Source organism: Panthera onca, chromosome C1 (genome assembly GCF_046562875.1).
Source record: "Panthera onca isolate mPanOnc1 chromosome C1, mPanOnc1 haplotype 2, whole genome shotgun sequence".
In the NCBI taxonomy this organism is placed as follows: domain Eukaryota; kingdom Metazoa; phylum Chordata; class Mammalia; order Carnivora; family Felidae; genus Panthera; species Panthera onca.
In genome coordinates, this window is record NC_138346.1 from 1,463,330 (window position 1) to 1,484,789 (window position 21,460).

General features: G+C 67.5%; 3 protein-coding genes across 12 annotated transcripts in view; 2 read left to right on the forward strand and 1 right to left on the reverse strand.

Annotated features, from left to right (window-relative positions):
- Window positions 1-596, forward strand: part of ANKMY1 (ankyrin repeat and MYND domain containing 1) — a 46,608-nt gene extending 46,012 nt beyond the window's left edge. For all 10 annotated transcript variants that reach the window (XM_078450659.2, XM_078450668.2, XM_078450670.2 and 7 more), the window contains one exon: window positions 41-596. In XM_078450659.2, coding sequence (XP_078306785.2) covers window positions 41-162 — 122 coding nt within the window. In that variant the 3' untranslated portion in view covers window positions 163-596. The remainder of the gene's footprint in view (window positions 1-40) is intronic.
- A 504-nt stretch (window positions 597-1,100) lies between these two features.
- The window catches only part of GPC1 (glypican 1), a 28,272-nt gene continuing 7,912 nt past the window's right edge, over window positions 1,101-21,460 (reverse strand). Inside the window, exons 2-9 of the mRNA XM_060624352.3 lie at window positions 8,210-8,368; window positions 6,158-6,549; window positions 5,209-5,374; window positions 4,384-4,514; window positions 4,178-4,297; window positions 3,946-4,079; window positions 3,433-3,608; window positions 1,101-3,051 (exon numbers count right to left, since the gene is read on the reverse strand). Of these exons, the coding sequence (XP_060480335.3) occupies window positions 2,822-3,051; window positions 3,433-3,608; window positions 3,946-4,079; window positions 4,178-4,297; window positions 4,384-4,514; window positions 5,209-5,374; window positions 6,158-6,549; window positions 8,210-8,368 (1,508 nt within the window). The 3' untranslated portion in view covers window positions 1,101-2,821. The remainder of the gene's footprint in view (window positions 3,052-3,432; window positions 3,609-3,945; window positions 4,080-4,177; window positions 4,298-4,383; window positions 4,515-5,208; window positions 5,375-6,157; window positions 6,550-8,209; window positions 8,369-21,460) is intronic.
- Window positions 8,664-17,624, forward strand: LOC144617099 (uncharacterized). Its single transcript, XM_078450617.2, has 4 exons — window positions 8,664-8,712; window positions 10,926-13,084; window positions 14,668-14,883; window positions 15,993-17,624. The coding sequence occupies exons 1-2, from the start codon at window positions 8,664-8,666 to the stop codon at window positions 11,864-11,866; spliced, it is 990 nt and encodes a 329-aa protein (XP_078306743.2). The 3' UTR covers window positions 11,867-13,084; window positions 14,668-14,883; window positions 15,993-17,624.

The following is a 21,460-nucleotide window of genomic DNA, read 5'->3' on the forward strand; positions in this document are numbered from 1 at the left end:
CTGTGCTGACGTCCACCTCACTTGGGTCCTCTTTCCCCAGCAAGGAAAACGCATCCGGCTGGGCGCACACCCAACTTCCAGAAGACCTCGAAGCATCTGGGCAAGGAGGCGAGCCAGAAGCCGAGCCAGAAGCCGGAGGCTCCGAAGCCACCACGCGGTTAAAAGGCTTCTATTCCACGTACAGCCACGAATGACTGTCTAGAGACACCCACCTGCCCCCTCAGGGAGGGAGGCCTTCGCCCCCACCCTCACCTCCTGGGAGGAGCTAGACCGGGGGCCACCCCGGGACCCCCGGGGAGGTGGGCGACTGAGCCCACAGCCCCTGCTCTGTAGGGGAGGCCGGCGTATGGCCCAGGGGCCATCGAGGAGCCACAGGCCCTGGAGAGGCCCTCCCCCGCCCCCGTGCCGGGGCCGCGTCTTCCCTCCCGGGACACACTGCCCGGCTAAGCAGAGTCCCGGGCCGGGGGAGCCGGGGCCGGGTCGCTGGTTCCTCAGCACTCCAGGCCCGTGGGGACAGAGAGGCTGTGCTGAATGCCTGCCAGGCCCACCAGTGTGGCCGCAGTTCCCAAATAAAGTGGCCCTTTAAGGCAGCTCCAGCTTCCGTGTTGGCCTCCAGGCTCTGGCCGAGGAGCTGGTCACGAGGTCCCGCGCTGCGTGTGGTACCGGGTCGCAGGGCACCCCGTGGGGGTGGTGATGGGGCCCGGCAGCTGTGCCCCAGCGATGACACAGGACTCCGCTTGGTGGGGTCTGGTGAGGTGGCAACAGACCGGACCGTCAGGATGTCCAGCCAGGCCCGGCCTCACAAAGCTGGTCCCCACTTGGCGGGAGCTGGAACCTTCCTGGGACACGCATCAGGATGCGTGTCCAGGGCAGGGAAGGAGCAGACAGCAGGTGGGTCCAGGCCTCTTCCGTCTCGCTGGCACTGGGCGGGCCGCCGAGACGTGGACCCTGCAGCCTGGGGGCTATGCCGCCGGGCACGGTCTGTGTCCAAGCCCTCCCCCACCCCCCAAGACGCCGCCCCGAGTCACGTCTGCTGTGCACAGCCCGCGGACACATGCTCACCCCCGAGCTGGGCAGGATGGGGCCACCACAGCCACACGAGCTCTCCAACCTTTTATTCGTACAAGGACTCAAGAGCATGTGATGCCAGGTGACACCGTGCAGGGGGACACAGCAGGCCTGGCTACGGCCCGGCCAGCAACTGTGCTGGGGCCGCCCCCTCCAGAGAGGCACACAGGGTGGGGACGCCCACGCGCGGCCAAGGCTGCCATCCCGGCACGTGGGCGGCTGCTGCCCCAGAGCCCCCGAGAGTCCAGCTGGCCTTTGCCTGCTGGGAAGCAGGCCCCAAGCCCAGCCCTCTGGGGTGGCAGGAGCAGAGTTATCACGAGGTGGGCGTGCCCGTGGGGGAGCGCTGCCCGGCGGGACACAGGCTGGCGGCCCCGACCAGCGCAGGACGCAAGGCAAAGCAGCTCGAAATGGCCTTGTCGGGTCCCGGTGCTGGCTAGGACTGCTGTGCCCAGCCACGGGGCTCAGCATCCGACAGACCCGTGAGGGTCCCCTTGCCTGAGCCCCTCTCTGGCAGGGTCCAGCCCCCTCCCCAGGACCCACAGCAGCTAGGGCCCGGGAGGGAGGGAGGATGGCGGGGTCCCGGGCCCGGACAGCCTGAGTGAGCAGGGGTGCGCCCAGGTCCGGGAAGCCCAGGTGCCTCCAAGCTCTGGGAGTAGCTGAAAAGCAGCTCTGGGTGAACAGGTGGAAAGCGTCTGTGAATGTATGTAAGTTTGGAAAAGCCCTTAACTGTCAAAGCCCCCCCCCCCCCCCCCTCCTCGGGCCCCCTGCAGCTGGTGGGGTCAGGAAGGGCCAGGCCTCCTGGCCGGGCTCAAGTTTCACCGGCCTCCCTGCGTCCTGTGGCCATGTGTCCCCTCCAGCCCTGCCTGCCCCACCTCGAGCTGGGGGCCGCAGGCCTAGGGGCGGTGAGAGGCAGGGCACGGGCAGGCAGCTCCTGCACGCGGCCACAAGTCCCCGTGCAGGCGTGGGGCCCGTGTTTGAAGGGGGCACCCAGCCTGCTCTCCCGGGACGGCCAGGACCGGCACCCCCAGCCTCACGTGAAGGTCAACCAAGGGCGGGGCCCGGAAGTGGCGAGGCCGTGCCCATGGCGGCCCACCTGTGTGCCCCAGACCCTCGTAGCCAGTCCTTGGCGAGAATAAAGTCCAGACAGACTCATCGACAAGGGTGCCTTCCCAGTTAGAAGTCGCCCTGACGCTGAGGGCCTTGGGGGGCGGGGTTGGGGGGGGGGGGTCACGGCATCACGGGGGCCTGGCTGAGTCAGAAGGGTTCATGCATAATCTCAAAGCCCCTGCTAGACCCTGGATGGCAGAAACCCTGATGCCCTCCCAGGGATTCTTAGGCATCCAGGGGTGGGCTTTGCTTTCTGACACACGGAGCCCGGAAGTTCTCGGCAGGAGGAGGCAGGAGAGGAAGGCACAGACTCGCACTCTCCAGCGGGACGCTGCTCGGGGAGCTGGGGGAGAGGTGCGGGCAGGCAGGCGGGAGGTGGCCACCGGCATCCCCCAGGTCCCTGAAATACATGGCTTTTGGGGACATTGTTCCCGGCTGACCTGAGGCCCTCATACAAAATTAAAAGCCAGGGTGGCCGGCAGGACCAGGGCCCCCTGCCCCACCCCAGCACAGTCCCAGAGCCGGGGCCCCTCACTGTCCCTCCCTGTCCTGCCCCCGGGCCTCTAGGCCCAGCAGAATTAAATATCGTCTGTTTTGCGTTTTGGCAAAGTCAGTTCTTGGCCTCGGTCCCTGGGGCCTGCGGCAGTTACCGCCACGTGGGCCTGGCAGCCGAGAGGACCAGGGAGAGGAGCAGCATTAGGGACACGCAGGGCCGGGGGCAGCCGGAGGCGGAGGTCTTCTGGCCCTCCCTCTCTGACAGGCCCGGGAGGGCGTGGGTCAGGGTCGTCCGTGGGCTGGAGCTTTTCTTGCTGACTCTCCGGCCACAGAGGTCGTCGGGGCAGCTGTCCCCGCTGCCCGAGCCACTGCTGTCGTCACCTGGGGAGGAGAGGAGGCTCCAGCAGGCCCGCCCCACCGTGAGGGGACCCCAGGCACAGCAACCGTCCACACGGGCCTCCCGCGGTCGGCTGTGCCAGTGCCAGCTCCGCCCTGAGCTCCCCGACCTGCCCGGGGCCTGCCGGGTCCGTATGGATATCCTGGCCAGGCCCAGCTGTGCTTGGGGACACACGGGTGGGGGCTGCTTGGTGTCTGTGTCCAGACAGCAGCAGCATCTCCCTGCCACCGTGGGAGCCTGGGGGCTGGAAGGGTCTCTCCTGGGCACCCTTGCCCTGCACCGCCCCAGGGCCCCGCCCCCGTCCCCAGCCCCGCCCCAGGGCCCCGCCCCCGTCCCCAGCCCCGCCCCCAGGGCCCCGCCCGCACTGGCGTCCTGGAAGTCCACGTCGTTGCCGTTGTAGGCGCTGCGAAGCCGGTTGGTCATGACCTTCAGCTGCATGATCTGTTGGCGGACCGTCATGTCGGGCTTGGTGATGTCCACCTCCACCTCAGGGTTGTTGATCTGATTGGCCAGGCCATCACCCATCACCTCCGGGAGGTACCTGTGGGCAGGCCCTGGGTCACGGCCTGGTCCCTGCCAAGGGGCAATACCCTGGCACGCCCTCCCACACCCCTCTTCTCCTGTCCAGGTGCTGGCAAGCTCGAGACCCCCAGTGGCCTTTCAGGGGCCGATGGGAGCCCACAGTCGCGGGGCGTGGGCACACGGAGCACGGTACATGCTGCCGGGAGCTGGCCCGGGTGAGGGTTTCCTGTGTCCTACCGCGTGTCTGGGGTCGGGCACGGCCCCGCGCACACAGCACTTGGTGCCACAGGCCGCACAGGCCCAGGTGAGACTGCGAAGGGGGGCCGGCCTGTGGCCAGCCAGGCAGCAGCACCTACCGGCCCTTGGCCATGCCGTTCCAGCAGCGGTCGTCACTGGCGGCGCTCATGGCCATCTTCTCGCTGCACAGCATCCCCGGGAGGCTGATCCAGAAGTCCTGGGCATCTCGGAGCTGTGCCTTGGCCTCGGAGGCCTGCAGGGCGGGAGTCAGACCACGGGGCGCCCTGCTCGGCCTGCCCTCCCCTCCCCTCCCCTGTCCACCCAGGGCCCGGCTGTCTGAGGACCACTCACCAGCTTCTCCAGTGAGCCCGTGGGGGGCCTCTCCTGTAGCACCAGCTTGCCCCGGCGCTGCTTCTGCTCAGGCCCAGAGCTCTGGGGGTTCACCTTGGGGTTCCCACAGCCCTGGATGACCTGGGGGAAGACCGCAGGGGTCCTGCAGGGGCACGAGGCCACATCCGGGATGCCACACCACGCCCACCGCACCCTCCTGCCCGCACCTTGGCTGTGAGCGTATCCCTGTTGTCCTGGAGGGCGTTGATGGCTTCTGCGAGCCACAAATGCACACTGCCGATGACGCTTTCCGCACCCGACGGGCCCCAGAACTTGTCGGTGATGAGCACCATGGAGTCTGGGACAGGCGTGGGCACACGCACAGAGGGCATTTGGTAAGTATGCACGCCAGCCAGGCCGTGTCCACACGTGAGCTCAGGCGTGTGCTGATACGCACGCGTGCCGGCCGGCCAGGGGTCCGTGGGTGAACATGTTAGCTCCTGTGTGTCGGCATGCACGCGTGTTGGGCACACGCGTGTGGAAGCTCGCGTGTGCTGGCACATGCTGAACTGGCCCACCGTGGGCGGGTGCTAGTTCACACGTGTGGGTGAGTCTCACGCATCAGCACACGTGAGCGTGTACACGGGTCGGCCTGCGGGGTCAGCACAGTTAGGACTTACCGGTGCCGGAGCGCGGGCACGCTGGCCCACCTGACGTCAGCAGCGTCAGCTCACACGTATTGATGTGGATGCGTGTGGGCCCCCCACGTGTCGGCACGCGCACAGGCCGGCTGGCCCACCGCATGCGGTGGCCCGCCTTAGGTCACGTTCATGTGGGCACGTATGCGTGAGGGAGCCCTCGCTCAGCGGGGAAGGGCGAGGAACTAGGACCCCGCAGGGCTCCATCCCAGGCAGCAGCCTGCACTCAGAATGGCCTCCCTGTCCCTTGACCCCGGGTCACCCTCCTCCCAGGGCCTCTGGCCAGGCACTCCCGAGGACGGGACTGGCTTTGTCCCTGCTCTGCTCTGGCGCGTGGTGGCAGCGAGGGCTCACCCAGAAGGTTCCTCCACTCGGCGTCGAGGTCGGCCTGGTTGGCCAGGCAGCCTTTGAGCACATTGCGGCAGTAATCAGGGCAGGGCCGGGCGCCGGGGACCCCCAGGCAGTGCGCGCAGTAGACCAGCTTCATGACGGCCCTCGAGCACTCCGGGCCCAGGGGCACCTGCGGAGCCAAGGCAGCCTGAGCCCAGCCCCGCAGCTGGGCGTGCCCAGCCCCCCAAGGAGCCCGGGGCTGGAAGGCTCTGGACAGAAGTCAGGAGGCCTCAGTTCTGCCCCACCCACAGTGGGACCTCCGCCTGGCCCCGGCCCTTCTTGGGGAGCCCCTCTCTTCTCAGATGACCAAGCAGGCCCACGGGTCGTGGGACCACTCATCCTAATAACTGCTACCGTCCTAGTGAGCGACTCCCTGAACACTGCCGTCACCAAGCCTCACGGGGGAGCGTGAATAGGTCTGTGTGCGACGCGCACGAGGGGACTGAGGCTCAGGGCTGGGCGGAGGACCCGCTAAAGGACGCCAGCTGGAGGCGGAGAGGCGGCTCACACCCAGGGCTGTGTGGCTCGGAGGCCGATGCCCTCCCCCTCCCCGGTTTGTCACCAGGGGGTCTGACTCCAGCTGCCTCTCGGGGGACGGGCCTGCTGGCCCCGGCCTGCTCTGGCCTCCGAGCCAGTTGCCCTTTCGACTCCCGGCCCCTGACCCCGCAGTCGACTCGGCATCTAGCCCCACACCTTCTCCCCTCTGGTCCTGCACGGGACCCAGGCTGGCTGAGGATGGGACCGCCCGGCTGCCCCCACCGGAGCTCAGTCGCGGGACATTGGGACGTGCTGTAGGCGGGGCAGGGAGCCGGGCCAGGAGACCCCGGGGCACGGGGCGGGGCCGAGATGCAAAGCGGCGGGGGGCGGGGCCGAAGGGTCCCCGAGGGAGGTGGGGGGGGGCCGCCAAGCGCACCTGGGCCACCTTCCGGACCACGTCACTGGCCACGCCCAGGCCCTGCACGAAGGCGCGAGCTGCCACGAAGGCGCGGGTGGCGCGCAGGCGCAGCTCGCGCGGGGCCTCCCCGAAGGGCCGCAGCGCCTCGGCCTGCTTGCCCAGACAGTCCAGGTAGTCGTCGGGCAGCAGCAGCTGCGGGTGCAGCTGCCTGAAGAGGCGCTCCAGCAGGCGGGCCCAGAACTCGGCCAGCGTCTCCTCCAGGTGCAGGTTTGCGCCGCGGTAGTAGAGGCGCAGCTCGGAGTACAGGTCCCGGAAGGCCCTGGCGCTCTGCGTGTACAGCTCCCCGAAGGCGCCGGGGAAGGTGTCCTGCAGCGCCCGCTCCGACTCGTTCAGCAGGTGCTGGAAGTGATCTGGGCCAGTGGGGGGGGGGGGGGGGGGGGCGGTGAGGCCTCCCGGGGCCTCCTGTCCCACCCCCCACCTCCCCCCGCACACCCTCTACGCTGTGGAGGCCAGGCCCCCGATGCCCCTAGGACTTCTAAGACCTCACCCCACCCCCCGTGGCCTGGGGTGCAAAAGCCTGGGTGGGGGTCCCCTCTCGGGTCTCAGGGCCTCCAATGGACACTTCTGAGCTGGGGGCAGGCTCAGGGTGCCCTCAGGGACTCATTGGGATCACCCGTAAGGGGGGCAGGAGGGTCCTCTGAGTCAGGAGGTGGGGCCGCCTCCTTCCTGCTCTTTCCTCCCTGCGTTGCCTCCTCCCACCCCCCAGGCCCGTGTCCGGCCCTCCCTCTCATGCCTCCCAGAAGCTGGCCTGCCTGAGGGTCCGGGTTGGATCTCCTGTAGCCCTTGGGACCTGCCCAGAGCCCCAGACAGATGTGCTGCAGCCTTCCGGGAGGCAGGGCGTGGGCGTGGTTCGGGGGAGATGCCCTGCACCCCGTATGCCCAGAACGGGGTCCCGGACAGCACCCACCCCCTTTAGCAGCAAGACTGCAGTCTGTAACCACATGGCCCCTGCCCTCGGACTCGGCCCCCAGAGCCGTGGCCACCCTCCCCGCACAGGCCCCTGGACCCTGGGCCCCCAGGGGTTTTCAGGCTCCTCCACATCTACGCCACCCAAGGCCCTGGGCTGTAGGGCTCAGGACACCCTGTGCAGCACCCCAGGTGGGAGCCGGGCAGCTCCTGGCCAGGCTGCCGGATGGTGGGAAGGAGGCAGGGGGCAGAGGTCACGGGCCCCCAAGGAAAGCCACTGCTGCAGGTGTTGCCAGGCTGGGCCTCAAAGCCACTCGGGGCTGTCTGCCAGCTGCAGGCTCACACTCTCCCTCCTGTCTCAGCTCCGGCTCTGCCGGGGCACCTCCTCCCTCCAGTCAGACCTCAGGCTTCAATCTCAGCTCAGAGGTCACTTCCTGGGGGCCCCCCACCCCAGCGCCCACACCGTCCCCCTGGGGTGGCCACCGTGGACGTCGTTACACCAGCCCACTCTTCACGGTCCAGGGCGTTCGATCTCTGCCCAGACACGGCGTGAGACTCCCGGTGTGAGACCCATGAATGCCACGCACAGCAGCTGCCCCGGAGATGTGAGGACCACGCCCGGGGCCCCAAACTCCTCCTGCCCCCGCACCAGCGCAGACCCGGCCCTCCGAAGCCCCATCCTCAGTGCCCCGCCCCGAGCTCGGCCGTCACACTGCGGTTCCTGGCTCCGGGCCAGCCGGTGGCCAGTGCAAGGCCTGTTCCTGCCTCTAGTGATAAGGAGCCACCTTGAGAGCAAGAGGGACCCTCTGAAGGGCGGACAGAGGGATGGGCCTGATCTCCCCAAACGTGCACGTGTGTTGCCGTGCACACCACGGGGTGGACAAAGTCGCCTGCAGACCACCCCACGCTCACGGGTCCCCTGCTTGGGCCCTTGCACGTGGGCAGCTTTCCGCTACCGGGACCCCCCAAATCTCAGCTCCCAGCCCCAGAGCGCTAATAACCCCACCCATCCTGTGAGCCCGCCTCACCAGCAGAGGTGCCCTCGTGCCCAGCTCCCCACCGTGTCAGCGTCTGGTGGTCCCCAAACCCCAGTGGCCTGCTCACCATCGAAGTTCTGCAGCTGGGTGGTGAGTGTGGCCTGCAGGGCGCGGCCGCTGTCCAGGAGGGCTGTCTCCAGTTCAGCCCGGCTGCGGTTGGCCAGGTTCTCCTCCATGTGGCTGGTGCAGCAGGTGTAGCCCTGGGGGCAGATCCGCAGGTGCTCACCTGTGGGGAGGGGCCGGCGTGAGGGGAGGAGGGGCGGGGAGGCTGCTGGGGCATGGGTCCGGGGGCAGGCATAGCTTTGGGGACCAGGAGAACTGGCCCCGGGGCTTGGCGGGGTCTCCTGGGCAGGGCGGACATGAACAGCGGACCCTGGGAGGGGCACAGCTCCAGTGGGGGTCCCGGGGTAGGCGGTGCAGTCCCCAGCGTGGGACACAGGAGCAGGGCTTCCTCCGCAGGCCACCCTCCAGGCCGTCTGGGACAAACGCAGCCGGGCTGGTCATGAAGTGAGGATGCAGGGATGTCGGAGGTCCCCCCGGCCCCTCAGTCCCCCTGCTGCCACCATGCAGGTGAGGAGGGCCATCCCAGGGGCTCTGGAGCAGCTCAGGTCACATCTGTGACCCAGCACGGAACTGCCTCAGGGCCCTGTGTATGTGCGGAGGGGTGGGCTCCCAGACTCAAGGCTCCCCAGGGTAAGCCTCCAGGCCTGCATGGTGCCCCCCTGCCTGGGCCCTGGCTGAGAACGGGCAGGGAGGAAGGGGTCGCTGATGGGCAGGGCTGGACAACCAGAGCCTCCTTACCCCTCCCCCCCCCCCCCCGCCCCATGCCAGAGCACGTGGGGGGCAGCCTAACCCAGCAAGGACATGGCCTGGACACAGATCTGCCGGGGGCGGGTGGGGCAAGAGGACACACGGGTGTCTCCGGACGTCCCTTCCGCTGCGCCCCCAAAGCCCCCATCACTCCTCACGCCGCGGCCTTGGCCCTTGGCTCCAGGGCAGCACCACTATCCGTGTTCCCACCTTGGGGTCAAGGACAGGTGCTAAGTCACACAGCCCTGTGGTTATACCGCTGTGCATACTGCGCCGGCCACAGGTCCCAGTATTACAATGATCACAGCAGCTCGGAGGTGGGTGCTGTGACCCCACTTTATAGACCAGAGACACCAAGCTCAAAGAGACTAGTTTCCCGTCCAGTCCATGCTGCACAGTGAGAAGCCAAGGCTACCTGTTTTCAGGACTCCACGCCCACCGGGCCACCTCCCCGCCCTCCCCACCCGTCCCTACCCCACCCTGCAGGCCATACTTCGTGCCTCTAAGCTGTGGGAGCGGTCCCTCCTGGGGCCCCCTGGGCAGCAAGGGTCTGACGGGGGAGGGGGGCAGGGGCTGTGTGGGGCTGTGTGGGGGCAGGGTCATCCTGTGCACAGTTGTGGGGTGGGGGTGCGGCGGCCTGGGCAGAGTTCTCTGGGTCCCGAGGGCTGGGGGCTGGCTCCAAGGTGACCCGCAGGGGAGAATCAGCAGCCCTGGGTGCAGACAGCCTCTAGGAGAGGCCTCGGGTGGAGGGGAGAGAGAAATTATTATCCTGAGGCTGAATTGCCCCGAATTGCCTCTCGGGACCACCGGGTCACACCAGGTTGGACTGTGTTTATCTGCTGCCGTGTCTGGCCTCCGTGCCCATCGGCGGGACAGGCGCTGCCGAGGCCTGCAGGTGCAGTGGGAGGGGCCGCAGGTGCCTGGGTGGGGCACTCAGACCCGGTGTCTGGTCTCAGACACCTGCTCCCCCCAGGGGCTGCATGCCTGGAGGACCGCCGCCCCCTTCTCCCAGGGCCTGGAGGTGATGCTAGCATGTCCGTCTGAGGGGGGCTGGGACCCCCATCTTGGGGCAGGGCTGACCTCGGGGTAACAGACTGGAGCCGGAGACCACTTGTGACCACCCCCAGGGGAGCCCCAGGTCTGCGGGGGGTGTGTGGCCGTTGGGGACCTGAGGCCTGACCCTCTGGGTGAGCCAGACCTTTCCGGGCCTTGTGGGGACCAGCTGGGGCTGAGGGTCGGAGCCCGGGCCTGGTGGGGGGGGCAACCCGCCAACATCCCTGTGCCGCTTCTCCTGAGGGGTGGCATGCCCAGGTGCCTCCAGGCAGGGAGGGCTGGGCCAGACAACAGCTACCATGCTTCCCTCTCGGGTGCCTTTGCCAGCAGGAGGCAGGACTCTGAGCAAGATGAGGGTCCTCTCCATGGGGTCCCCGGGCCCCAACCAGGAGAAACCTGAGCTCCCCTCCTCAGTGGGGGCCCGGAGAGCGCCCTCTGCACACCGGGGTCCCAGTGGTGCTGGGGGGTGGGGGTGGGGGTGGGGAGGGCGAACCAGGGGTGTGGCCTGGGGCAGGGGGCAGGTGCCAGCCGGGCTTCATGTGGGCCCGGGGCCGCCCAATCCTGAGTATTTGCAGGCTGTGGGGGCGGACGGCATCCCTGGCCGGCTGCCCTCCCTCCTGAACCCTCCCGGTCCCCCGGTGGCCCAGACCCCCTCCCCGAGCCTGCCATTCACGCAGACAGCAGAGAGGCTGGGCAGAGGAGGGGGACGCCGAGAGATGCAGGGAGCTCCGCCGTGGGCGGCTGCTGCGTGGGCTCCCTGGCACTGTCCCCACAGCCTCCCCGGCCCTGCCCGGCCACCTCGTCCAGCCGCCCGGTGGCCTGCGCTGTTCCGGCTGCCCCGGCACAGCCCCCGGCCCTCCCTCCCTCCGCGGACACACGGGAGTGAAGACACGGAGCCAGAGCCCGGGCGCCGGCCTGAGGCCCCGGGCAGGCTGGGCCGAGGCGGCCGCGAGCCGGCCGCGGGGCAGACGCAGGGGCTGCAGCGCCTGGCGCTCGCCCTCCGCCCACCCTGGCCCGGCCCGGCCCGGTCCGCACATCGTCCGACGGCCCTGGATGCCGGCCGGCCGGAGGCGGGCTCAGCAGGGCACCCCCGCGCCTCGGGGAGAGTGGGCCTGCCCCTCCCGGTCGGAGCCAAAGCGCCGGGCGGGGGTCTGCGGGAGAGAAGGGGGCCCCCCACCCCGGGCAGTGTGCACGACGGAATCGCACCCTGTCGCTTCGAACCTCTCCGGCCCCGAACCCCCCCACCTCTCAACACCTGCCGAGAGACGAAGACTCGCCCGCGCCGGCAGGCGCCGGCCCCTCTTCCCAAGGACGCTTCCACCGGCCGGCCGGTGACCGTCCCTCCTTCCTCCCTCGGTCCCTTTGCGGTTTTTGCAACAGCGGGCCGGCCACATCCAGGACTTCCCTTGGCCTGTGGGGCACTTCCTCCCTGTGGCGATCCCCGGGGGTTCTGGGGAAACGGGAGGGAGGTCCGATTCACCGATTCACGGTGGGATGTACGCCCGTCCTGCGATCCCTGCGGCTCCTTCCCTTAGGCCCCGCCCCCGAATTCCCAGATTCCCTCCCTTCCTGCTCCTCAGGTTTAAGTACTGCACCCACTCCCCTCACCCCATCAGCGGCTGCTTCTCTTTCTGGGTGGCAGACCAGAGGTCCACCTTTTCCCTCCAGATTCAGATCTCTCGGGGTCACCCCAGACCCCCGGTTTCTCTTCACTGAGCCCGTATCAGTCTACGCCTTAAACATCTTTAAGGCTCACACCCTTCTGCCACCTGCTGAGCGCTGGTCCCAGCTGTCCCGTCTTAGCAGTCTCCGAAAGGCGTTCCCCACCCAGCAGCCACCCCCACCAGCACTATCACCCTGATGCTTTAGCCCAAGACCCCCTTCCCAACAGTGGTCACTGGCTCCAATGCCAGACACGGACCTCATGTGTCCAGGCCCAGCCCAGCAGCCACCCGTGTCTGGTGGCGCTAGAGCCCTCCCAAGGAGACTGCAGAGGGAAGATGGCGCCATGCCAAGCCCACGTCTCCAGAAGCTTCTAGTGCTCACACGGGAGTATGCAGACTATCTGCTTGACCTGTCTTTAAAGCCACAGCCCCGATGCTCTGCACCACCTGGCCCAGCGACCCCTAGAACACTCTAAGTCACTGTCGACAATTAGCCTGCGCTACTGCGCTAGCCTCCCTGGATGGGCTGAAGCGGGGCCGCGTGCCCAGCTCCAGGCACCAAAACCCAGCAAGGGAGAGGCCCGGGTCTGGAAGGGCAGGAAGGGGGCGGCTTCCCCACCCCTCTCCTTTACTCAACTCTGGACCCTACCCGGGGCTTTGCCGGCAGACTGGGGGTGAGCGGCTGTCCAAGGCTTTCCCCTGGACAAGTGCCCCCGCCCACTCTTGCTCCTGGACCCTATGTCGCTCCAGTGGCCACAGGATCCCCCTGGCATGTCTACCAGCCGACTGGGGGTGGGAGACACGGAGCAAACAGAGGGAGCTTCCCTGGCCACTGGCCACAGCGGAGCTCCAGACCTTCCTTTCTCAACAGCCCCCCATCCCCCAGAAGCCTTTGCCCCTGACGAGTCCCTGTTGGAGGGTCACACTTGATCACCTAGAGTCCGTCCAGAAGGGTGGCCTCGGATGCACCTCGCAAAGGACATTTCAACCACGATCTCCTACTCCCCCTTACACACCAACAACACCCATAACCCCTCCTGCTTCCGACCCAACCTGCTTCCCTACCCCTCACCGACCACCCAAAGCCCCCTCCCACCCCCCCACCATTTCAGGCAAATGACAGCGTCACCAAGCGGCCCTCTGCCAGTGCTGCCGCAGAGCCTCCGCCAGGCACTGGGACCCGAAACCGAGGGGCATCGGTGCGGACAACTCCTCGCTCGGTGGGTGGGAGGGGTGGGCCCCCCAGGCCCGTGAGGGGCTGCGTCGCCGCGGCCGTGGAACAAAGGCTGGGCGCCCCGGTGCCCTCGCCAGTCGCTGCGGGCCAGGACGCGCGCCGCGGGGCGGGAGCCGGGGAGCCAGCGCGCGGTCTGGAGATGCGGCGGCGGTGCTCCTGGCGCGGAGGGGACCGGGCGCTGGTGCAGTGGGCGCGGCGGGCGCCCAGGGGCTGCGGGGGCTGCGGCAGGCGGGCGGGGAGGCGGCGAGCAGGGGGGCCGCGCGGGGGGCTGCGGCAGGCGGGGCGGGCGTGGGGGAGGAGGGCCACGCGATTGGCGGGGAAGGGGCTTGCCGCAGTGGGCGCGGCAGGCATGGGGAGGGGGTGGCAGCAGCGGGGACTCGCGGGGGCTGCGGCAGGCGAAGGGGAGGGGACGGGTCTGACGGAAGAGGAAGGGGGGCTCGCTGCAGGAAGGGGGCTGCGGCAGGCGGTGGGAGGCACTGGAGGGGGTGGGGAGGGGTGGCGGGACGCTGCGGGATTGCCGGCGGAGAGGGGCCCGGGGAAGGGGAGAGGTGGGGAACGGCAGGAGGGGACGGGGTGGGGTGGCGATGGGGTGCGGCGAGAACGGGGACCCACGATCCACGGGGTGGACGCTGGGGCACCTGCTGCGAAGCGGTGGGGAAGCGGAGCGAAGATGCGCCTGTGGGGGGTGAGGGCAGCGCAGGGCAGGGCGGACAGAAGATGGGGCCGAGGCGGAGGTGACGGGGGACAGGGGTGGGGATGAGGGGGCGAGGCGGAGGGAGTGAAGGGAGGGGTGGCAAGCCTGGGGACGGGGGCGCTGGGGGACCGGGGAGATGGAGATGGCTTGGGGTGGACGGCTGGCTGGATCCCAGGCGGGGTCGCCCAGCTTGGATCCCGGCCCCGCAGAGGCCACCCGCGCCGTGGCCCCGAGAACCCTGCGCGGCGGCGGCGGCGGCGGCGGCTCCAGCGGCGGCGTCCCAGGCTGCGGTGGCGGTGACGCTCCGGGTGGCGCGCGACTCCGGCTGCGGGCGCGTGGGGGGGGGGGGGGGCGCCTGGGGACCCGGCCGGGGGCCGGCGGAGGAGCAGGACCGGGCCGGAGGGCTCGGAGGCGGCGCAGGCGGCCAGGAGCCGGGGAGGAGCAGCGGCCACCGCCGCCCCGGCAGCCCCGCGGCCGCACTGGCGCGCACGGCGAGGGCGCGGCTCCCGGCAGCGGGGACGCGCCTCCTCCCGCAGCCCCCGCCCCGCCGCGCTGGCACCGCCCCGTCTCCCAGGAACCCGCGGGCGGCCTCCCCGCGCCCCCTCCGGCCCGGCCCCTCTCCGGCCCGGCCCCTCTCCCGGCGGGGGCCCAGGCCCCCCTCCGCTCTTCCCCCGCAGCACAGCCCCGAGGCGCAGGCCCGGAGCGCGCTAGGGAGCCGGGAGCCCGGGGCGGGGGCCCATCCCGGATGCTGACCTGAGGCTGGGGGGGGGGGGGGCGGGGGTGGCAGGGAGGGGATGGGGGTGTCGGGTTTCTCCTGGGGACGGAGAATGGCAGCTCCCCACCTGGGAGCCCCCTCTCCTGCTGACGACGACCGGATTCCCACTGCTGTCTGGGGCCCTCAAAGCCACCACAGCCGCTACCTGTCCCCTCCAGGCCTCCAGCCTCTCAGCTAGGCGACCTGGGCCTGCGTGCCAACTGCTGATCTCCTTCCCCTGGGAATCGGCCAACCCCACCTGGCCACACGCTCCCCGGGCACCCTCCCACACTGGTGTCTCTCCCTTCCCTCCCAGGACACCGGGACAGCCCTCACCAATACCTTGTACTCCCCGGAGCCCTGGCCCTGGCCTCACCTGGCTGCCACCGCACAGGAGAAAACCACCCACTCAGGCCACCCTCCTCGCGGCCAGCCTGCACTTGGAGAGCCCTACCTGGCAGGCAGCGCTTGATCAAAGACCCCTCACCAAGGCCACAACACCTAAGACCCCTGAAGAAGGGGGTTTCACCAGGTAACCACAAGGCTGCTCTCTGTGCCGCCCGGTTCCTGCTCGGGACCTCCTGGGCAGGCCACCCTGCCAGTGAGCACCAGGTTTGGGGGCGCCTCGGTGAGGCAGTGGGCCTGGCCTCATCAGTCTGGCCGCAGCTCTGGCCAAGAGACCGAGCCCTCTCCAACGGGCCTCCCCTGGGTTGCTTCAGGGTTCACCGCTCACTCCATGACCTCAGAACAAGTCGGGGATAAAGGGGACCCTGGGTTTGTGCCTGCTGCACCTGAAACCTCAGGTCTTGGCTGCAGGGCAGGGAGCACTCTCTTGGGGCCCAGGGGTAAGTGCTCCCCGGAATCTCTCCCATCAGGCCGAGCTTGGCCCAAGCTGAGCTGAGGAGAGCACCCCCTTGGGCTCATCCGCATGCCAGCCGGCTGGGCATCGGTGGGGCGTGAATGCCTGAGGCTCTGCACAGCCCTCCCATCCACCCTCCCGTGGGGCCTGGGGCAGCTGAGGGGGCCTCTCCAGTGTCCACAGGGAACGACCTGGAACAGCAGGAGGGGGTACAGCTCAGGGACCCCCTCTGCTGTGTTCCCCGCAAAGACACGCCTCGGGTCTGCCCATCCTCCCCCCTTGGACCCCCCCCCCCCCACAGGCAAAGGGGGCACCAACTCCTAGCTGGGCTGGAACATCGGGCAGGACCCTCCAACTGAGGGAGCCCACGGGGGCTCACGGTGACCCGGGCCCAGCCTCCGCTCAGGCCCCATAAATCCTGGGGCTGAAAAGACAGAATGGGAAGGGGCAGAGGGCTCGGCTGACGCCCCCTGACCCAGCCACTTCCCGCCAAGCCTGGTAGCCGTGTCCAAAGTCACGGGCGCTGTCGGCCTGGCATCCCAGCTCCTCAGTCCCCCTCCAGCTTGTGGCCTGCCACTTGTAGTAACTCTGGGTCCCAGCGCCCTTCCCCCTGGCCCCACCCTCTTTCAAGGCCAACTCAGGTCTCCCTCCAGGAAGCCCTCCCAGGCCCCCCGGGGGCACAACACCCACTCAGCACAGGCAGCCCACCCTCCCTGGCAGCAGGAAGGCCACTCTGCCTGCTGGTGGGGCCTCCACTTCCCTTCTCTTGTCTCCCTGCCCAGCACCCAAGCCGGACCCGGGTCAGTAAACAAATATGCCTGAAGACACCGCACAGAGAGACTCTTTGTCTGGTGTCGGCATTCAAGGAAACGCAGCTTCGTGCCATCACGGCCCCAGAGTGGCGGCCTCAGACCTTCCTGACCCGACCCCTCCCACAGGTAGCAGGACAGCGGGCAGCGTCCACGAGGGGGTTTTCGGGGCGAGTCTGCTCCCCACAAGGGCGCCCTTGTTCTCACAGAGGCCCGGCGGCCTCCGCGGGAGATGGGAGTACTCGCTGCTCGCTGCTCACTGTGCAAGGTGTTAGACGCGATCTGCACAGCAGCCCCTCTTTCCCTCGCCGCAGCGGGAGGTGTAGGCGCTGACATGAATGCCCGCGGTCACTCGGCGGGAAGTGGCTGAGCAGTGCTGGCCTCCCGCTCCCCTGCCTCTCCCACTGCGAGACCTCCCCCCACGCCAGCCCCGGGGTGGGGGGGGCGTCCTGAGCAGGACGGGGACGCGGAAGCAGGGGCAGGGGCAGGGGCAGGCACGCCCCACCGCCCAGCAAGCTGCAGACGGCCGGCCCGCTGCCTGGGGAGGACGGTCCCCCCCCCCGCCCCCCACCGGCTGAGTCAGGGGCCGCCTACCGCCCAGGCACCTCCACCCAGCTCGCCAGCCCAGCTGGCAGGCACAGCTGGGGAGGGGGCTGCAGATCTGGACGGGACACAGTTCACCGTGAGTGACAGAAAAACGGCATTCTTTCTTAGCATAAGAGTATCTGGCCCAAAGGAACTGAAATGAAAGCAAGGACTGGAACAGAATCTCGCACGCCCCTGTGCACAGCGGCTGCCTCACAACAGCCGGAAGGTGAAAACAACCCGTGTCCGTCCACGGAGAAGTGGGTCACAAAACGTGGCAGAGCCACAGGACGGAATATTACTCAGCCTCAACAAGTAACGAAGTGCGACACCTGCTCCGACGTGGAGGCACCTGACCTTGCCAACGCCGTGCGGAGTGAAAGAAACCAGACTTGAAGCAACAAATACCATGTGACTCCCTGTACGCGGAGGCCCCCACGGTCGTCAGAGTCACAGTGACAGGGCGGAAGGTGGGCGCCAGGGGCCAGGGCGGGGCTGGGGAGTCCGTGTCCACTGGGGAGAGAGGTCCAGTGGGGGAAGATGAGAAAATTCTGGAGACGGATGGTGTGGACGGTGCATATGTGCTTAATGACCCTGACCTGTACACAAAAACGGTTAAAATGCTAAATCTTTTTATGTGCATTTTATCACCAAAAAAGCAAGACCCCCCACCCCCATCTGCAACGTACGTACGCTAAATATCTAGCACGTACTTTCACCAAAAACTTACACCGGTTTACTTTAAATTAAAATATTCAGGACATACCTAAACTACAAACTTTTTCGCTATCTGGATTACCAATTTAAGAAGATATACTGCAGTTTTATTTCCAGCCCTTCGTGGGGTGTGGACAGAAGCCTGACTGAAGTCACACAGGCTCCCTCCCTGCAACACTCAGGCACAGCCCCAGCTGAGGTCCTCACACCCACAGCCCCAACCCCCTCAGAGCAGGCTGAGTAACAGGAACATAGAATCGTACCCATCTTACAGATGGGAAGACTGAGGCTGGGAGACGTTCCGTGACTCGCTCAATGTCTCAGGTCTGCTGCCCAACTTGTGTGCCTCCCTGTCTTCGCTGAAGGGGAGGAAATAAGAGCACGGTGGCACCTGGGGCCCACCAGCAGCTTGGAAGTCCCGCGTATGGAGAGGAGACCCCTCTCCTGGAAGCTGAGCCAGGCCCGGCCACCTCCACTTGGGGGGGTGGGACACCTGCCTAGACGCTCCTGCCAGTAGCCAACCCTCCACCGGAGGCCGCGCCCACCAGGCCCTGCTGGGCACACAGAGGGTCACGTGAGCTCAGCGTTTGCCCCCTTGCCCGGCTCCCCAGAGGTGGAGCCCTGATCTTGTTTGGGTTCGCGGAGCAGGTGGGAATGTTGGGGACCATCCTATTCCCTGGCTTCTCCAGATCAGTTTCTCAGGGGCCGGTGAAGCTGGAAGCATGTCAGAGAAGGGCCAGGCCCCTCAGGAGGTGGGGAATTCTGCTCCCCTAGGCACCCGGTGTCTCCACCCCGGCCTCGTCCAGCCATGCCCAGCAGGCAGAAGGGCACACAGGCACACAGCTCTGGATGGGGGTGGCATGGTCCCGCTCAGGGAAATCCTGGAGCAGATGGTCCAGGGGATGGAACCAGCCCCGTCCCCAGAGAGGGGCCACGGGGACGTTGATAAGGCCCCACGTGACCCGGGCGAGGAGAGGCCCCCGATGCAGGCTGCCAGACCCCAGGCCCGGCTACGGATTGAGGGTGTGTGTGGGTCCTTCCGGCACCATCTCCTATCCCCCTCCAACCTCTACGCAGGATCTGTGGTTACTTCTGGTGCCTCCATCTGTGGCTCTCTTGTAAACACCAGCTGCCACCCTCCAAGGCCACACAGAGTCCTTCCTAGGTGTGGGCATGGCCCTATGCTGGGGCAGTGCTCCCTCACCGAGAGCTGTCCTCCAGGACCAGCTCTTCCCGCAGCGCTGGGGGAGTGCTCCCTCACCGAGGGCTGTCCTCCAGGACCAGCTCTTCCCGCAGTGCTCAACTACCAGAGACCAGGGCCAGCCGGGCGGGAGCATGGAAGCCACACCCAGCACTGGCCGGTAAGCAGAAGTGGGTGACTGACCAAGGGGAGAATCCTCCCCTCCAGCCTAGATCTCTGAGCCCCGGCCGTGTGGCTGCTCAGCCTCCCACCAGGGGCCCTCCCCCACGGCACCTCCAGAAGGCAGGACCTGGAGACGGAGGGCCCGTGTCCCCAGCAGGCCCCGCGGCATGGACTCTGGCTGTGCACACGGGCGCACTGATGACCACGGACGCTCCATGCAGCAGGCACTGCTACCATCCCCATTTAATGGAACAGCACTCTGAGGCTCAGAGAGGTTCAGTAATTGGCCCAAGGTCACACAGCGAGTGAATGTGGAGCCGGCACTTGAACCCCAGTTGGGAGGGGTCTTTGCTCTACAGCCCTGGAGGGGCGGGGGGGAGGGTGGTGCGGTGTGACTGCAAACCTCACCTCAACACGTGCATGTCTGGATTCACGTGTTAGCTCTCTATACTTCCGACTTCCGACATAACACGTGGTCACCGTGGCCAGCAGAGCCACAGCTCACAGGACACGACCGACGCTCGTCCTGTCCTCGTGCCAGTGGCTCTGCTGGTGGCCGCGTTTCAGCGGGAGAACGGCCCCAGCACGCGGGAGGAGCTCAGATAACACCCACTGAGTGATGCAGAGAGACTGTCACCTCTGAATGTCCCCGTCACCTCCGGGTGCCCGTAGACACCCCTGCTCCGCGGCCCGGCCCCACCCCCAGCCCCTGCAGGCCCTCCTGGGTGCATACACTGGCCGCAGCACTGGCCCCACTGGACCGTCTGCTGAGGCCCGCTGACCCCTTCCCGGGCGCTGACGAGTCGAAGAATTATGCGGAGGACCACGAAGGACGCCAGGCGAGGCGCAACGGTCCTCAGAAAACCGCACAGTGAACGCGTGACGTGGTGCCTCGCCCGCTCTCCTGGGAGCGCGCTCTGCGTGAGCTGACGGCAGGTCTAGAACCAGCCGAGACGTCGAGGTCGTGGGGAGTGTGAGAGGGATTGCCGGCCACCCGCTGCAAACGAAAGGGGACAGAGTGCACCGGCGGCTTCCACGGCAGCCACGCCCCAGACACGCCACCGCTGCCTCGTTCGTGGTAACAGGAGACGCTCAAGTCCGCTTAGAGGTTAGCAAAAACAGAAACGCGATTTCTTCCTCGGCCGTGCTCGCCAATTGCCCGAATTCCTTCCCGGGGCCTCGCCATGCACCCCAGCTGAGGACCCCGGCCTTCCGCGCCCTGCCTTCACACCTGTCGGTCGGCCGCGGTTCGCCCTCCTCCACAGACGACTCCACCACCCCCCCCTGCGAGGCCATCCTGGCCCCAAAGCAGAAGGGCGCCCCTCCCCCGTGCTCCAGGCCGCTGGTTCCACCCCGCCCAGGGCTTTGGTTCAAGGTGCTTCGCATGAGGCGCTACTGGCATTTCTGGAAGCCACCTCCTGGCTGTTCAAGAGTGCCCAGCACTTCACAGGGTCCCTGGCCCTGACCGAAAATGCCCCCAGCGCACAGCTCCTACTTGGGAACCACACCGGACCCTGGGGATGGGGCTTTAGCTGTGTGTGTCTGACCTGTCCCCCAACCCCCCAAATGCACAGTGATGGGGATGTGCCAGTCCCTGGGTCACTTGAGGGCAGGATGCCAAGACGCCCGGACTCTCTGTGGCGTGGGCAGCCCGTGCCACGCCGGGGGAGGAGGTCAGGGACGGCGGAGCGGAATTAAGAGCCTCATCCTTTTAAAATAACTCTGTCGGTCGGTCCACTGTGTCCCACACTCCATGACAACGAGATGTGAGTGATCATGAGCCAACCCAGGCAGTGGGTGGCATCATCTCTGTCCCCAGGGCCTGGAGATGGTCACAGGTGGGTGGGATATACTCCCTTGGCCCCCAGAGCCAGGGACAGGCAGTCGGGGGCCCCGGAGCCTAAGGACACACTCGGTTGTCACCCGTGGCTCACCACGGGGGCCCACATGGTTCGATGTGGCACCAGGCACGTAGGATGCCGTTAGACACAGGGATGGGCCTGGATGGGACTCGCAGGCTCAGAAAGTGGGTCCTCAGTGTTGGGGATACTGTCTGAAGGTATGCACGGGCCACCAACCCCCAGATTCCAGTGCCGATGGGGAGGGAGCCCCAGAGAGGACAGGTGCACCTGTCCAGGGCCTGGCTGTCCACCCTCCAGGTGTTGGTGGCACTGCCACCGTCCTAGGACCGACTAGCTGGGGTGCAGACGAGGCTTGGACAGTCAGTGTAGGCAGGCTCTGGCCCGCCGAGCCCAGGATGGTCTGAAGGCCCCAAGGGAGTTTCTCACTAGACCTTGATCTTCTGGGAGACAGAGACCGTGGCTTTTCACCTCTGTGTTCCAGAAACTGGCAGAGGGTGAGCACACAGTGGATGAAAGGTGGAGACCCTCGCCCCGGCCTGGCCAGCCCTTCCTCATCACAAGGGGCAGGGCAGTGGGGCTCGGACATCTGTTGCCGTCAGGAGCACCGGCTCTGACCTCAGGAGGCCCTCCCGGGGGCGGCTGGCCAGGCGCTCCTGCAGTCGAGTGTCACGAGGGCCTCAACTGGGCCTCACACGGGCCTGAGAGTTTCCTGGCCCCTTCCTGGGCCCCTCTCTCCTCGTGGCTGTGGGTGCTCCGGGGCCTCGAGCCCCAGCTCTCCGTCCTACCGCCGACCTCCCCCTTGCACTCTGGACCACATGCCCAGCGCCTATGGGACAGGGACACACAACGTCCCCCTAGTGCCCCCTCCCAGGGTGGGCACTGTTAACCAGTACCCACACCGGACACCGAGGCAA